We start from the raw sequence: 18,588 nt of genomic DNA, 5'->3' as shown, positions 1-18,588 counted from the left end.
ATGTTGTCTACTTTTTAGAAATGTACAGTTTTTACGGGATCCATTATTGCTTTCACACCCATTTCTACTTCTAACTGGAAGGAGGTTGAAAGCACAAAAAATAGGAAAAATAGGCCATGTCCCAGTAAAATGCCCAAACAATGTAGAAAATGTTCGTTTTCTGACAAAAGTCTACCTGTTTCTGAAACTGGGAAGATGGTGACTTTAGAAACCACAAGTCCTTTGTTGATACATTTTGCAGGTAAAAAAAAACCGGACATTTTCTTCTGCAGCACTTTTTCCAATTTTTCCCCCAAAAATACCCTAAAATGTTATGTATTTTGGCCAATTTCTTGGTCCCCTCCAGGGGGATCCACAAACCATGGGTACCTTTAGAATCCTCAAGATGTTCAAAGAAAAGGACGCAAATTTGGCATGGATACCTTTTGTGGAAAAATAGTTACAGGTGCCGAAGCATGAACTACTCCAAATAGTCAAAAAAGGCTTAGCACAGTGGTTAAACACAAATTACAGACAACAGTTCTTAGTAGGATATGTTTAATTGTAAAAATGATTTAACCCTTTTCAAATGACTGAGAAAATAAATTAACTAAGAAACTTTAATACAGCTATTTGGTTGCTGTGAAATAAATGGATTTCAGCATCAAAAGATACCTATTGTCGATGATAAAAAGAAGTTTTGCAGGGAGACATTCCAAGTCATTCACAAAATTCCTTTGTTAAAGAGGAAAGAATGCAATGGTAATAAGGCAGTCCTTTTGTATGTTGTTCTACACGTCACACTTCATAGTGAAAACATCTTTAAATTGATGTTTCTCATATTTACAATTTTCAGATAATTGCGAATAGTAAACAATGTTTTACGTTCTACCATAAATGTCAACATCAAAAAACAAAATGGAACCCATTCTTTTTAATCTTAGCTGCACAAAATTGATTTTCATTTTCAGACCCAGTATCAACACTCCTATTTTACTTTTTTGCAGTGACAAATGAACTATTCACATGTGTGCTATAAGCTATTCTCATTCAACTTATTGCTAATACTTTAAAAATTGTAATAGTTTTTATATTACATTTTCTCCACAAAACATGTGCTATGCACTTGACCTAAAGCATATAACACAAATATAAAACATGATTTGTTTAGTGTCCTCTACCATGTACAGTACTTTAAATCAGAATGAGGTACAGTTATTTAGGGAGTAAGCAACGAAGTAGAGGTTCCTATTCGGAGTATTAGGATGGGTGTAACAAAAAGCAGGAAGAAGAGAGGACATGGAAGACAGAGGCAGGCATATAAAGTTCATAACAAAAGGCAAAGTAATGATCCGTAGCCATTTATGAACTGCTGTTTGGGTTGATGGCTAAAAGAGATCATTAGTGTGGTCTGGTGCCTGGTCTTGTAAGGTTTGCGCTGTTGTAGATGCATTTGAATTAACATTTACTACCTAAAGACAAATGTTGTAAGCAACTTATTGTACGTAGCACATGCTGTACATGTTTTGTTGGCTTATCTTAGATAAAGCAAGACCATGCCATCCTGTAGGAAATAGCCGGTATGTCAATTAAAAATAACAAGATACAATTTGTCGATGCTTGCTTAATTCGCTGCACAATCATTTCTAATACTTACCCAGGTAAACTGAACATCAAAGGAATTTCTCCACATTTTAAATATGATAGACTTTTCAGATTGTTACTTTGTTCACTTGTGCAACTAAGATTACCAAACTCTCAACATATGGCGACTGTCAATTTGAATTAAAAATATACTGTACCCGCCTTTTTAAGCCTTTTCATTATGCCAGTGACTTTTGACTTTTTTTTTTTTTTTTTGCAAACACCCACCTGAGACAGATATTTAGCAGTTTTTTCATGCACAAAGAGTGAAAATAAGCTTTTGTGTCCAGCAGGTAAGCAAAGTAACTGATATTTTTAGAGGTATTATAAAGAACCTTTAACTTCACTGGACTGTAGGGACGTATTAAAATGAAAAATACTGCTTTCTGTATGCATTATTCACATTGGCAGACCTAAAGTGCCCAGAGGTCTTTGGATATTCCCTCACACACAGCTAACTCTTTCGCTGACAATATTACAGCTATTTATTGATAACTCTGAGGTTCCAACTTGCATTTCTAAGCCCTCCTCTGTCTCGTCCAGATCCATGCTGGTTAGCTCATGGCCATTTCGATAACTGCTTAAATTAAGGTCTTTTCCATACAAAGCTGTCGATGCAGCATTGTGGCTCTGGTTTGGCTGCAGCACTGATTGCTTACTGGTGTTGTACCGACAGCGGATGAAGTTGGAAAATGCTCGCCGGTAGGTCCTGTTGAAGAGTGTGTACACCAGTGGATTTATTCCCGAGGAGACATATCCCACCCAAACAAATACATCCAGAAGTTCCCCAATGAGCTCCTTGTCACAGGCCTCCTTGCACAGAACGGACATTATGTTTGTGATGAAGAAAGGGCACCACATTATTAGAAATAGAAAGAAGACAATCCCAAGGACTTTGGAAGCTCTTCGTTCATTGTTAATCGCCTGCATGGTCCCTTTCCGGAAAAGGACCGCTTCCTTGTTTATCGGCGAGTTCAAGTGCGATGCGCCCTCGTGGTTTTGAATCATTGAAATGTTTTCTGCATTGCTGTCTTTTTTTAGGCAATTGAAACTGCTCCTCCTTTGCTTTGGTAGCTCCTCGTACATAAACACTGTTGCTTGTTTCTGAAGAACTTGAATAGTCAAGCAGTAAGTAAACACCATGATGATAAGAGGGATGAAAAATGCCACGAAGGATCCAATTAGAACAAAGTTTTCATCGTCCATGACGCACCTCCCATCTATTAACATTCTGGATTCATCTTGAAGGCCCATGACTGGGATTGGCATTGAAATTCCTGAAATCATAACAATAGGAAAAGTGAATGTTACGAACAGAACAAAATGCTGTGGGTTCATGCAACATGTGTCCTTCTCAGTATGGTACACTACTCAAGCTGTTCAGTCTGGTAACTTTCCATTTTATATCTAAAACACCATTAATCGAAAGGAATACTTAAACAGAATGTAATTAGTAGTGATATAATCATGCCGATATGTCATGATTCTTTGAAACACAGTTAATTTTCTGCCCATTGCTTATGAATAGAAGAGTGTAGCTATCGTCACATGTCAGATTGAGGATACATATCAGTCAGTAACCTATCAGAGAGAAAATGTGGACTGCCCAATATCAACAAATGCCGCCTACGATAGACAGCCCCACAAGCCTCATGTCATTTTTCCAAATAAAAATCCTGTTTCACCTTTGATTGCTTGTCCTGAGCAGCACAGCAATTAGCAGAGAAATATGATGAACAACTTCACTAAAATTACACTTAGGGCCAGATGTACAAAGACTTTTTGTGGTTGGAAACGGTCCACTTTGCAGAATTGAGGCATTTGCAACCAACAATAGCATTCATGTGTACAAGGCTACATTTTGTGATTTTGTAACACGCTACTAATTCAAAACAAATCGCAATTTAGGTTTGCGTCTAAATATGGATTTGGTATTTGGAAGGGCATTCATTTTAAATACCAAATTGGATTGGTATGTACTAATGTTTTGAGACTGAAATCTGGTCGTAAATCATGAATCTTTTACCACCTTCTTCCAGGAGGTTGTAAGCCATTTGCAAGAGGTCCACAAGTGATTCTATCCCTTTGTGAATGTTGACAACAATATTTTTTAAGAATAGGCAGGGGTCCTCTAAAAAAATTAAACATACACTTGTCATGAAAAAAAAATACATTCTGTTTCCTTTAAAGAAAACGGATTACATAAAAAAAAGCTTTATTTGAAGCAATTACAGATATGGTGGTCTGATGACCAAGCTGTGATGTCCGCAATTCATAGTGACCTACCTCATTAATATTCATGAGGTAAGTCAAATCAGTACATAGGTCAGTTTGCAAATTATCACATTGGTCACAAGGTGCGACCAGCAATTTGCGACCAGTTCCTAGTACATCTGCCTTCTAGTTCTTTTCGCCTGCCAGTAACCATCAGGTTAACACACATTAAAAGACCATGCAGAGCACCAGTTTGAGCTTTTTTTAAAAAATCCGTTCAAAAGACTGGCTTTGACAATCTCCTGCTGCCTCCAGGGCTAAAATATTGCCAGAGAAGTCAGATTGTCTGTGTGAAAGATGCTTCTTATGGGACCAAGAAAACAGTTGTTTGCAAGAACTACAGTTGATCATTGTGTCATGTCCTTTAGGCTAGTCCTGTCATGTATGCCCCCTTTTATATACATTGTCCCATCCACACGACTAAAACGGTTCTGAAAAGGTGACCTTTTACCTAGCAGTTTGCTCCTGTCTCTCCGACACCAAGCTCTTAGCATTTTATCATAATCCCTGTACCTGACATACATGAACATGTCCTTTGGCAGTGCATAATTATTCTGTATAAGGGTCACCACTTTTTTCATACTTGGCTAACAAGCCTGCTGTGCATGATCGCATTGTTGTAGAAAAACATTATGTTGTTTTCAAAACATCTATGATTGTTTTCAAAACATATTGATTCTAGAAGAAAACCTGGAGTGATCACTCTTGTATATAAGACCCTTATTTCCATCTGCAAATTAGAGGAGAACCCCTTCCCCGCTGACATGGGGGTCCTGCATGCTGAATCTTTGTCACGCAGTGGTCTGACATTCCTTGTGGGATGTCATCCTCAAAGCAGAGACGGGGTCCTTCATTCTATACTATCAGCTGAGAGGGTTGGTTCTTCCCTAAGGGATTCTTGGCTATATACATATAAATCTATACACATACGCATGCTACATCTACATATCTAGGCTAGGTACATTTAGGCAACTTACGTAGGGGGTGCATTATGGGAGTATGCAAGTGCTACTGCCTTATCTGAACTGTATATAATCATCTTCTTAGCACTATGGTAGAAATGTGTCTACTGTTTAATATATTGGTACTTACGATTTCTTTTGTATGCTTCTGTCTCCTGATTGTCACAGCAAATATGTTTTACACAAGACTGATGCTGGTCCAATAAATACTTATTGAAACGTCCTAAACGCCATCCTGTGTATTTTCTGAGAATAAGCAAGCATGAGTGACTAAGCAAAAAGTACTGTACTGTTTTCAATGATCACTGAGGAATCAGGGTTGTCATGTTCAGTGTCTGCCAGAAACTACCTACACCACTGCAAGATACAGGAGGGTGGTAGTGGCACTGTAGAGCTAGCTGGTCTAACGGCTGACATATCCTGTGGGGGTGTCCGGAAGCGGTTTGCACACCCTCAGTTTAGGTCATCCAAAATGCGCAGGTCCTGGGGATTCCGAGGAACTACACGACAATTGGGTATTAGTTCCCTCTGGACCTTTGAACTGGTTGCTTGTGACCCCCAAATAACTATGAGAAACTGCAGGGTAGTGAGTGTTTCAATTCCTGATGATTTAAGGACTTCCTTCAAGCATGTACTTCTTCAAGAAACCTGCTTTGGATTTTGAAAAGAAGTCCATGCAAGACAGCAAACAGAATACCCAACATACCATAGTGACAATGAATTTGTTCTAACTGGTTACATCAAAGGAAATTACCTTAATAAAAATGTATAAGACATAGAAAACACAAATTGAAAGGACTGCATCTCACATAATGCTATGGGAATGTATTAAAGGCTTGTGATCAGTTCTGAATTGCTTTTTTTTACCACAATTTGTGTTGATGTTCTTGAAACTACTTGTTCCGGAGGCCAGTGGGTGATACAGGAGGGTTGGAGAAGGGAATCAGTTGCTTCCTGACTGAACAGGTACTTGAGTCTTTTGTTACATTGTTCTGCAGTCAAATTATCACCACTTAACAAGTAGAGGTTCCACTGAAGAACTTTAATGAAAGTGAGGATGCCATAATATGAGGATAGAACCTCAGTCAAAATAGAATTGTACCATCTAATAAATGACACTTGTGCCTCATAAAAAAGAAAGACAATTTACTTTAATCTTTATTACATGTTAGGTATGGTTATCTTTGCTCAAATGTATTAGCATTAATTAAAATAATCTCAGACGTTAAAATCAAACAAATACATATTTATTCCTGTGGTTGACTGTGGGAGGGGTGAAGCCTCTCAAGAAGCAGGTCAGGGTGTCCTTTCCCTCCCTCAACAAGCTAATATATAGCATATTACACTCTGAGCATCTGCATACACAGTTTATGCCATGGCATGTTTGAGCATTTCTTTAAAAACAGGATTCAATTTGTGCAATGAGTTAAAAAGAGGCCTGTTGACTATTTGGAGTGTTATTTCCAGTGTAAAGCAATTACAACATGTAATCTGTAAGGTAATGAATCGTGTTTTTTACATAATACATTTGTTCTTCTGTTGTAATTTATTTGAATCTGACCTTTGCAGTGTACTTATAAATGTGTGAACATGCCTTTATTTGAACAGTTTCTCCAAGCAGTCTCTTATGAAAGTCATGTCCCATTCCCCCACTCTCAACAATGTTAATTACTGAACATATTACACTAAGGGGACCTGTATATATAATGTGTATATATTCCCTTGAAAAGCCATGGTTAAAGCAAACCTGTGGTTGAAAAAACTGAACTCGCTGACATTTTTCAGTTATGTTGATCTCCACAAACCACTCGCACAACAGCCATGTAAAACATATCTCTCACACAAAATGCAATTCTTATGACCTCACCCTTCATGTGACCATTGCGATTACAAATTCCATAAATAATCTTACAGATGAGATCACACATCACAGTACAATTGAAGACACTGCAAGCCCGGCGGTTGTTCTGGTGGGGTGATAGCGTTCAAAGGCAGTACACAAATATTATAGGGTGAACTTAGGCGTAAGTGCGGTGCAAAAGGGTAGGGAGAACCGCCCCTCTCCCTAGAGTGTGGTAAACCACAGACAAAGAACTCCAAGGGCCCCTGCACACGTTAGTGGTACATAGAATTAAGTTAGTACAGTAATGAGTGTAGGAAAGAAAAACCCTGTTCATCCACTGCTCTGTGTGGTTCCAGGATTTATTGTCCTTGTTGTGCGTTCCTTTGTACAGAGTCTTAGCCTAGCCAACAAGTGTTTCCTCGCTACCATGAAGTACACAGCGACTTCTTCAGGGCTAAATTCCCATGATTACGCTCCTTATTGTCGGTTGTACTTTCGTCCCAAAGGTAAATAGTAGTAGATGGTCTCAAGGGTAACAGAGAACAGAATTCCATTTAATGAAAGTCTCCTCATGGAGCAGATTCTATATTCTGTGATGCAGATGAGTATTCAGAATATGCATCTACTAATTATTGTGAGACTCTATTCGTAGGGTTATGGTTGTCAGCCAGCTCTGATTGTGTTGCCGCTGGTCACCCAATCAGGTGAAGCAGCTGGTGAAGTCTCTCACATGTGAGAGGGATGCCCCTCTCATACGCGGACCTTTGGCCATATGCGAAAGGCATCTTCCAGTACCTTGAACCAAACTTTCTTGTAATAGCCGAACTGAATCTGCAGAGACAGACACCCCCAACTTTTTTCATCCAGTAATAGTTCATATATCGAAGGAAAAGTGGTGTACCCCTTTCTCCTGGCCTCATCTCCTTTTCTTGCAAAAGGACAGTCAGCGGTTGGATTGCTGAGGCCCATTAATATAATTTGACATTTGGAACTGCCAAACCACTGCGTTCTTTTGGCCGGGTCATGAACTTTAACACCCTCCTAGGGTTGGCATATGCCCAAAGAAAGCATGTTAGCATCCCATCTTGTTGTTTAAACAATTTATTTCCTACCTCCAATGAAATGGCCCAAAAAAAGATAGAATTTTGGGTAGGTATATCATTGTAATGATGTTACTGCACCCTATCTCTGAAAGTCTCAATTGCTCCATCTCACAAACTCTATCTTGGTTTTATGTATCAAGGGGGCCAAGTTACATTCCACAATTGTTTCCATGTCTGTCTCAATAGTGACACCTAACTAGACCGAGGCTTCTGCCACCCATCTATCCAGAAATACATTCTCCTTGTTGATTACAAAGTGTGTCTTTTGCTGATTCAGCAAGTACCCAGAAAAACTTCCAAATCTCTTTCCAGCAGGGTGCTACTAAGATCAGGAGTAACAATAGCCAGATCATAGGCATAAGCAAGAATTTTTGTCTCCGCCGGTAAGTTTATTGGCAAGATTGCCGAGTTGTATTGAATTTGCCTGATGAGGGGATAGATATACAGATCAAACAATAGGGAGGAGCAGGGACACTCTTGCCTAGTGCCCCGCTCAATATTCACTACTTCAGAAAAGTCCCCCATCAATGAGATCCTAAACCGAGGGTTGTGATAAAGAGCTTTCACCGATCTAATAAATCCCAGACAAATCCCTCTGCTTGCCATTACCTTCAAGAGATATGAGCAGGAGACCCTATCAAATGCTTTTCCCACATCCAGGAGTAGTAGTGCCATAGGGTTCCGTGTTGTTCCGGTCACATCAAAGAGGGTAATAACCCGGATAATGTGATCAAAAGTCCCCCTTTCCTGGATGAAACCATGATGGACTGGGAAGACAATCCAGATAATAATGGACTATAGTTGTGCTGCCACAATTTTTGAGTAAATCTTAGAATCCTTATTTATAAGTGTAATCGGCTGATATGAGCCTAATTCTCGGAGTGTCTTATTTTTCTTCGGAAAAACAATTATGTTGCCCATAGCCCAGGTCTCGGGGTCTGTCATGTAACTTTCAAGCATGGCAGCGAAGGTTTTGTAAAACTCCCCTGGAATAAAATCTGTCCCTGTGGCCTTCCTTGACTTTATATTGGTGATAGCAACGCCTACCTCTTCTTCTGAGATGGGTTGATCTAACATCTCCCTATCTTCAGCCTCCAGGGCATCTCCCTAAACCGAAGGACATATACCCCTCTATAATGATAGGTATTTTGCTGACATCCTTAGAATACAGCTGTTGATAAAACCGTTGAAAGGCTAAGTGTATTCCAGCTGGATCTGATTGTAGACCCACCAATGGATCACAGATTTCCTTAATATGGCCACAAATAGTAGTTTGTCTTGTTCTAATTGCCAGGAGCCGAACCTTCTCATTACATTCATAAAACATTTCTCACCAAAAAATGTATTTATCTGTGGCTTCTTTTGCAGCAATATCAGTGATTGCAGCTCTGGCTACCTGCTACTTCCATCAGTGCATATTCTATCCCTTGCCTTGTTGATACCAAATCGGCCAATTTCGATTATGCCTTTGCAATACTTGAATGGAGGTCTGTCATTTGCAATTTCTCTTTTTTTTGTCGCTCTATGCCATACCTCAGTGTTTCACGACACAAACAAGCCTTGAATGTGTCCCAGATGACAACGGCTGAAGCGCTATTATGGTTTTCCATCATAAACTGTGGAATCCACCATTGTATATATTTTATATATTCTGGATCTAATAGAAGACCCCTCTGAAATGACCAGCTATGGTCCACCTTAGGTGTAAAAGTTATTTCAACCTCAAGTATCAATGGATTATGGTTTGACATAACCCTAGGGAAATAAAAAATTCGAGAATGTGGCACCAGCTCTTCTGATGTAAAAAATAGTCTAGCCTAACATGCAGCCTATGTGGAGCTGAGTAGAAAGTAAAGCCAGGATCCATTGTTATTTTTCCCCTCATACATATGACAAACCATGATTTACCCTTAGGTTAGCTAGGGCATTTTAGACTTTCGTTTTCCTTCCTTGATAGGCTTTAGATTCTAATTTAAGCGGCCTATTAGCTAAATTATTATTAAAATCCCCACATACAATAAGCAGTAAAGGCCGTAGTGCTAATTAATTATTTAACCAGTTAAAGATTGATTGGTCAGCCAGTACTGGGCCATATATAGAGCTGAGCGTAAAGGAACCTGAGGGTGAACAACATTCTGCAATGGCCCAGTAGCCAAATTTATCTGTGCATGACCGAGAGAAATTAAAAAAAACCTTTCTTGTTAGGATAGCCATCCCCCGAGTACGTGTCTCTTGGGTAGTGCAACAAACAGTTTGAAAACCCATGCCACTTAGAATATTTCGGCGTGCGTTCTCTATGTGCATCTCTTGCATACAGATTATGTCAGCCTTTAGCATACATAAATCAATGGCCATCCTTTGCTTATTTAACCGATCATTAAGCCCACAAATGTTAATTGAAGCTATACGAAGATTACTTTTTAAAGAAAAAAAAAAACACCCCCCGGCATACCAATCTAAATCAATTAAGCATTTTGCCAACTCGTACTGCAGCTGCTTCCCCAAGTTTATATCATTGTCTGCTTGCATACTCCCTCCTCCCACCCACTTTCCCTCAACCCCTCTTGCCCTCTCCTCCAAGCCAACCAAGAAGCTCCCCTCCCTCAACCCCCAAACCAAGATCAAGCAGCAGGTCACTACTGACCCTAATGATGACTCCCACTGAGGCACCACTGCCACACCCCAAAACATCCCGTCAGTCAAAAAATATTAAAACACCTAATGGACATCCCATGGCCTGAAGGGAACCCCAACAAAACAGCAAAAAAAACAAAAAAATGGAAGGAAAAAAACTCAAAAAACACCCTCCGACCATCCAAGGGGGAGAGCTAGTTAAATAATACCCAGTGAAAAGCCCCTCATGCCCCCTTATCTAACTACTAGATACCATATTCATATTATATATTTAACAAGGAACCTTCTTACTGTTGCCCTATTCTTCCCCCAAGAAGACCAGCTGAGTTTTCATTCAAAAATTCTCGCACCCTTATTTCTGGAGTAAACAGCCGAGTTCTGCCATTAAAAATAACCTTTAGTCTGGCAGGATTAAGCAAAAACACTTGACAGTAATCTCCCTGTAGAGGAGATAACATCTGGTGCAACCGCCACCCCCCCTCAACTGTGGCATGGCAGAAATCAGGTGGAACAGAAAAAGCTATTGCCATCATGTGAGTGTTTGGCTTCTGGAAGAGCATTTTCAAATACTGCCTGTCGCAGTAAAGAATTGCCCAAAAACCTCCCAAAATCACCCTAGTTTTTTCCACCTGATGCGCCTGGTGAGCTTTCCTCAACAATAGAGGGAACCTGTGTGCTTGTTGTGCCGCCACATCCAATTTCAAATTGGGGAGATCTGGAAAAGGTTCCTTAGGCAGACCATCAATGAAAGCCCTAGTGTCACTCCCTTCTACATTTTCGGCTATACCCAAAATCGCAAGTTGTTACTCCTCAGGCAATTTTCAAATCTTCTCACTTCCATTGAACATCAACCAGCTGAGCGTCATGTTCATCTACATGTGCTTGTAGCTTCCCAGCGGCCTCCTCTACCACCACTGTCCGTGCTTCTACCACAGACACTCTCTCCACCATTTGTGAACACATCTTATTAACTTTACATATTGCCCCTGAAGCTTTTTAGTATCTAGAGGAGCCCTATGATTTTCTGCCCCAGCTTCCCCCTGCACTTGTTTTAATGTGCTATAAATAAGTTCCATAGTGGGGGAGTCAGTGGAGCCTACATGGGTCTCGTCCGGGATAAGGCTCCGGTCTCTTCATATATTGTTGGGTTGGGGAGAAGTCCCGAATCAACTGCGGGGGAATAGCTGAGACTACATTGGCGCAGCAGGCTGAAGTAGCCCCCTTGCTGGTAAATCTGTTCCTTGTTTTCTGCTACTTCAGAGTCACTAGACCTTTCTGCATTGTAGGAAGTTTAACACTACTGCTTATGCTACCTTCGAAGTCCCCAGAACATGAGTCTTCTTCAGATAGTTCCTCACTTACCCTGACAACTCAGACTCATCAGTCATAATGATTTGTCAAATTGGTGTGGGGAATGGAGAAGCAGTATGTCCAATCTTGTTAGGGTTTCGCCCAGTCCTTTCTAGCTCTTGGAAAATGTAGTTGGGGGTAACTCCTCCTGCTGGTTTTGCTCACCTCTACCCAAACTAGTCAAGCATCGGAGAGATGCATTCATTGCCTCCCTATATGGCAAACTTTTCTCCAACAAGCCCGCTAGGCTGGGGATTCATTCTCCAGGAGTAGTATCTGATATTGTAGGACTACATTGCAATCCTGCCAAGTTACTCACAGTCTTACCCGGGCCAGATTCTTCTGCCTGTTTTCCGTGCACTCCTTTCACCTCCACAGACCACGCAGGGTGTTGTGTGGCTGCAGAAGTAAAAATCGCTGGAATTACTGGCTGCTTTAGCTCGGCGTGTCTTTTTTGGCTAGACGTAACCTGGAGATCCTTCTGCGGTCTCGGCTTCTCTACTATTGTTCCAGGTTTCACTTTCAATTTGCTCTCTGCATTGATTTCCTCTGCTCCTCTCCCCCCCCATAGTTCTCCGAGGAAGGAGCGGCACCGTCGTACTTGCTGGCAGCATACCTTTCTGCTATTTCTCCTTCTCTTTCACCACCTTGCTTGGCCGAGGCAGCATCTTTCGGCCTGAGCGGTTACACCACCTTGCCACAGCCGAACCGGTCAGCCTCGCCAATGCCAGAGCAATAACCAATTGGGATCTTGTGGACTGTACAATGGGACTAAGCAGAAGATATAGGCAGTCAAAGGAAGCCACCCGCATTGTGCGGTGATGTAAGGTAATTTCTCACTATTTCCCTTCAGGATACCATCTCATATTGCCAGAACAACTGGAGCCTCAGAGAGTGGTTAGACCGGCATCCTAGGTAGACGCCATCTTGCCACACATTTATTTCTGATAGATATCAATGAGAATCACTGCTGCATATAATGTATACTATAGCTAGGTTCCCATGGGTTTACTGGTTGCTCTTTTAACCTACTAAGTATAAAGCATTAATGCAGCACTCAAACAGTAATAAAGTAAAAACACAACACAATAAAAATCTCAAAGCAATTAAAAAGATATAGTAAAGGTTTGTAAATAAAATTACACCAAAATGACAAAAGTCCAATAATGGGTAATGAGTTTTTAAATTTTAGGTGAAAATAGCACTAAAAATCACCAAGTGCCATTCCTGGGTGTCTGATCACAGTGGACCAGGCACAGTCACACCAAGTTCATGCCGAACACAATGAAGCACAGTTCTCATACAGGGATCACGTGCGTCTCACGTGCCTCTTAGTGAAAAGATGACCTTTTCAAAGTTCAAGTACTGCTAGGATCCTCAGCTGGAGCTCGGTATTTGCGGGAGCATGGAGGACATCATTGCAGTCGCAAGAGCTGGTCATCGCTTGAGCTTTGCATTGGTGGGAAATGTAGGTAGTCCCTGTTTGGTGTGAAGACCAAGTCTCCATCAGGTCTTGGTGTTGACGGGAAATGCAGTGATCGTTGCGGACTCAAATCGGCTGCCTACGGTCATGAGAAACCCCAAACCTCTGCATTTTCACTTGGAGCTTGTTTTTGAAGCAGGAGGAGTACACGCTGATGCCAGTCAAGGGTCCAGGATCTGGGAGACACTTTTTGGGGATCTGGACTCATTCCAGAACAGAAGAAGGAAGGTTTGGCAGGTCCAATTTGTGCTCATCAGCTGGGCCGTTGCAAGGAAGGCCACTGGAAGCTAGCGGTGTTAATTTAGTCCAGACTGGAGGTTAACCAACTAACCCTTGAAGTCACTTCTGGGGATCCTGAGTTTAAGGCAAGGAAGCCCAGTCTTCCTTCTCCAGACAGCAGGGCAGTCCTTCTGAATTGTCCACATGCCCAGGAGTGTTCTGATGAGGGGTTCTGAAGGTGACACATTTGTACCTTGTACCAGCCTTTCTGTGGGGCAATCTGTGGCAAACTCCCAAACTGGTTCTGGTCAGATCTTGCCATTGCTTTGGCCCCCAATTATCCAGGGTGACAAATGTAAGGGCAGACCTGTGCTGCAAGCATGGCCCTTTGAAGTGTAGTCAGAGCAAGGCACAACCCTTTCCCAGTTATCCTGTCAGGAAGAACACTCCCTTTGTACCAAGTCCCTTTCTGTCCCTATGTGTGGAAGGAATACTCAACAAATCACAGGAGATCCATCCACAGTTAGGTGACACTGAATACTGACAGAAAGGCACATTTAGTTTAAACAGGTAAATGTCAACTTTCTAAATGTGGCATTTTCAGAATAGTAACTTAAAATCCGACTTTACCTATATAGAGGATGATCAATTAGAGTTGTGAGCACGTCAGGTCCTACTTACATCCAAAACAAGATCAGAAAGTACCAACCCAATCAAGAAATCTATACTCCACCCATTAAAATTTGTTATGTATTCCGAGAATGCATAAATCCAGAATTGTAAGTAGAGCTTTCCTCTTTCTGGTGCCAAGATTGTGGAATCTGCTTCCTGACTACCTTCAGAATATATAATCAGAAACTATGTCCAAAGCCCTTCTGAAAATCCAGTTTTGAATTTCTTCTCTGCTCATTTAAAGATGAAAATAGCCTAATTTGATCTTACACATATCTGCACCAGCGCATGAACGCTCCTATTTGGAGCAGCTGTTTCGCTCTTAATAAATGCTCTCATTATTCATTCAATGAGTGAAAGAAGCATTTCTTTATCTGTTACCAAACTTAGGATATCACTTATTAAGTGTAATAAGGTAACCAAGTGTTAGCCTAGGGGGAGATAACCATGCTACAGTAAAAAAATGACCTTAGAGGGTTTTCACTGTCAGGAAATGTAAAACTTAATTTCAAATTTCCTTATTTTTAAATACCATGCACCCTGACCTAGGAGCTTTTAGGGCCTAACTTAGAGGTGAATTATAAGTCTAAAAAAAGGTAGGTTTATGCCTGGCAAAATGTTTATTCTGCCAGGTCAAAATGGCAGTTTACAACTACACTACAGGCTGCAGTGACAAGCCTTGCACATGTTTTATAGTGCTAGTTTAGTATTTAATGTATGGATCTTGGGTACATGCAGTACCTATACTAGGGACTTATAAGTACATTAAATGGGTGAATTGGGTTTATGCAAATTTTACCATGTTTAATGTAGGGAGCACAAACACTTTACAACTGGTTAGCTGAGGTAAGTGCACAGAGTCCAGCAGTCAACAAAAACAAGTTCAGCAAAAATAGGGGAGTTTAGACAAAAAGTCTGGGGGAATACTACGCTAAGGATACCAGGTCTAAAAAATAACATTCAACACAAGTGAAGTGTAAAAATACCTTTCAGACCAAAATGCAAAATGCTTCTTTTTTGCCCACTCTGCTTAACTTTTTTTCTCCAGACTAACCAGAATGACATTTGACATGATGAAATATATTTGTATGCCCTATTGTATGCCACATTTGGAGTCCATTTGCCAAATGGACCCAAAGTTAACAGCAAAGTAAAAAAGGCCTTTTGAAAGTTATGTGAGATCCAACCACAAGTACGGTTTAGCTATTGCATGATAACTTAATATAGAGATATAGAAAGAATACATAACAGATAACTGTACAATATGGTCTGGGTCGCTTTACAACGTGAACCATGAGACTAAAGGTTTAGTGGTTTGTAAATGCCACAAGAACCATGACTGGAAATATATAGGCACAATTGACCACCGCTGTAATCATGACAGTAGGTACTAAACTGATGTCAAAAAAGGATTGTGATGAAGGTAAATCTCTTACCTGTGTACCCTTGATTTTAGAGAGATTATGCACACACATAGCAGTATTTCTATACTGCCATATCTGTAACTTATGAGAAGAGGCCTAGACAAAACGTAAAATAATTCTCCCTGGCACCTGCTTTGTTACTGTGCTAGAATGGGTCTCATAATTTCAAGTACTTACCTACTGAGTAAGTAAAACTTCTATCAGTTTATTAAGTAATACTATATGGTGCAATTACAGCCCTACTATTTACTGGTAAATAACTATGTGTGATTCAGATCTTACATTTTAAAATTGATTTTGAACATCTCAAATGGATAGGGGATTATAAAAATTGGATGTTTCTGATTGGGAAACAATCTACTACGGGCAACATTTACTAATTCTACCAGAAACACAAAGATGCAGCAAATGCCCCCATCTAGAAAACTACTTTGAAACAAAGAAGTTCTACTTGTCCTACTGTATGTGGAGAGAGATAGGGGGTTCCAGCCTGTTGTGTTGCTATACAGTGACAGCAGACTTTGAAATGGAAAGGGAGCAGAGGAGGAGCAAAGGACGGAAGACATTGTGCTTCTGTGGAAAGACCTATACCAATTTGAAAATTAACAGAAGGGAGGTGGGAGACTTGTTAGCCTCACACTTTAAAAAAAGAAATGTGATGTCACTTTGTGATAAAAGTTGTTATAGGTCAGATAGGTGAATGTTTCTAATTAATAAACTTTCAATTAATCAATCAATCAGGGATTCTTTAAGCGTGTTTCTCACCCGTGAGGGTCTCAAGGTGCTGAGGGAGGAAGCTCTGGTCAGTTGAAGAGCTAGGTCTTGAGGGTCTTCTTGAAGATGTGCAGGGTGGGGGCGCATCTGATGTCGATCGGGAGCTTGTTCAAGGTCTTGGCCACGATGTAGGAGAAGGTTCTGCCACCCGTTCTTGCTCCCGGGATGCGTGGGGGTTCAGCGAGGGCGAGGTCGGCCGATCAGAGGTTTCTCTTGGGTACGTGGAAGGAGATTCTATTGTTGAGATATTGGGGTTGGGTTTTGTCTAGGCACTTGTAGGCGTGGGTGTGTATCTTGAAAGCTACTCTCTTCTAAACGGGGAGCCAGTGGAGATTACGCAGGTGTTAGGTGAAGTGTTGGGGTTGAGGGATGCCGAGGACGAGTCTGGCTGCGGTGTTCTGTATGGTCTGATGTTTGCAGAGCAGAGACTTGTTGATCCCGGCGTAAAGGGCATTTTCGTAGTCTGCTGGGTTTACGTGCATGGGAGGCAGTCTTTCTTGATTCAGGGCGAATCAATTTGTAGGTCTTTCGGAGGATGTGGAGGGTGTTGAAGCAGGTGGAGGCGATGGCGTTGACCTGTCGAGTCATGGAGAGGAAGGAGTCAAGTACGATGCTGAGGTTTTGGGTCAGTGGGGGTTGGGGGCCTCTGAGGTCAGTGGGCCACCAGGTTTTGTCCCATGCAGAGGGGGAGGGTCCAAGACGAGGACCTCTGTCTTCTCTGAGTTGAGCTTCAGGCAGCTGCTTCTTATCCAGGGTGTAACATTCTTCATTCCTTCCTGGAAGTTGAGTCTGGTGGTGATGGGGTCCTTGGTGAGAGAGAGGATGAGCTGGGTGTCATCGGTGTAGGATACTATGCTGAGTCTGTGCTGTCTGACAATGGCAGCGAGGGGGGCCATGAAGATGTTGAAGAGCGTGGGGCTGTGCGACGATCCTTGGGGTACACCGCAGTTGATTTCTGTGGGTTCGGAGAGGAAGGGTGGCAGTCTGATTCTTTGGGTTCTGCTGGTGAGGAAGGAGCAGAGCCAGTCGAGGGTGGATCCCTGTATGCCAGCGTCGCAGAGTCTGGTGGTGAGTGTGTGGTGAGAGAGGGTGTCTAAGGCTGCAGAGAGGTTGAGTAGGATCAGGGCTGTGGTGTGTCCTTGGTGGAGGAGGGTAAGGATTTCATCTGTGGTGGCAAGTAGAGCCGTCTCGGTGCTGTGGTTGCTGCGGAACCCGGATTGGGAGGGGCAAGGACGGAGTTTTCTTTGATGAATTTTGTTAGTTGGACGTTGATGGTCTTCTCAGTGACTTTGGCCGTGAAGGGGAGGAGGGAGATGAGTCGGTAGTTTTTGAGGTCCGTGTGATCTGCTGAGGGCTTCTTTAGTACAGGTCTGACTTCTGCGTGTTTGCAGTTGTCGGGAAAGATGGTGCGTCGTAGTTCCGGAGTGATGGCGGCGGAGGTTCTGTGGAAGATGGGCAGGGGTCTGTGGAGGCTCCTGAGTGGATGCCTTTCATCATTGAGGCAGTGTCCTCGGTGGTGACTGGGGTCCAGGAGGAGATGGGGGGGCTGGCTGTTGTTGCTGGAGGAGGGAGTGGTTTCGGAGTCAAGTGTCTGGTCGTTGAAGTTGTTGTAGAGGTCCTTGATTTTCAGATGGAAGTAGGAACCCAGCTTGTAGCAGAGGACCTGGGAGGAGTTTATGTCCGTAGTTTCGCTGGGGGATTTGGTGGATTCCTGGATGACCCTGAAGAGTTCCTTGGAGTTGGCAAGGATTTTGTTCTGGATGAATGTCCTTTTGGTGGATCTGATGTGTTGGTGGTATTCCGTCATGGCGTTCTTGGAGGTTGTGCGATCTTTCAAGGATTTGATGTTCCTCCAGTTCTTCATGTGATGTCTGCAGGTGCGTCTGGCTTCTTGGAGGTCGGTAGTGAACCAGGTGGCCTTTATGGGGCGCTGTCTGCCAGGGTTACGTAGGGGTGCGTGTTCGTCTGCGCAGTTGGTGATCCATCTGTGGAGTTCTTTGGCTGTGAGGTTGGTGTTGGTAGAGGTGGTGGGGGCATTGCGGTTGAGGGTAGAGTTTAGCTGCTCCTCCGTGACCTTACTCCAGTTTCTTTGTGGAGGGCAGGATGCAGGTTTGGGCGGCGTGGGTTTGTTGATGAGGAAGTGTACGCAGTGGTGGTCCACCCATAGGGGTTGAGTGGTGTGACTGAAGCGGATTTTGTTCCCACCTGCAAAGATGGGGTCAAGGGC

General features: G+C 42.2%; 1 protein-coding gene across 1 annotated transcript in view; it reads right to left on the bottom strand.

Annotated features, from left to right (window-relative positions):
- Positions 1-526: 526 nt before the first annotated feature.
- HTR2C (5-hydroxytryptamine receptor 2C) overlaps positions 527-18,588 on the bottom strand; it is a 3,718,710-nt gene continuing 3,700,648 nt past the window's right edge. The window contains exon 14 of the mRNA XM_085606666.1: positions 527-2,900. Within this exon, the coding sequence (XP_085462792.1) occupies positions 2,068-2,900 (833 nt within the window). The 3' untranslated portion in view covers positions 527-2,067. The remainder of the gene's footprint in view (positions 2,901-18,588) is intronic.

The sequence above is a fragment of the Triturus cristatus genome, chromosome 5_2 (genome assembly GCF_964204655.1).
Source record: "Triturus cristatus chromosome 5_2, aTriCri1.1, whole genome shotgun sequence".
Classification (NCBI taxonomy): domain Eukaryota; kingdom Metazoa; phylum Chordata; class Amphibia; order Caudata; family Salamandridae; genus Triturus; species Triturus cristatus.
The sequence above is the reverse complement of the archived record's forward strand: the minus strand, read 5'-3'. Positions and strand labels throughout refer to the sequence as shown.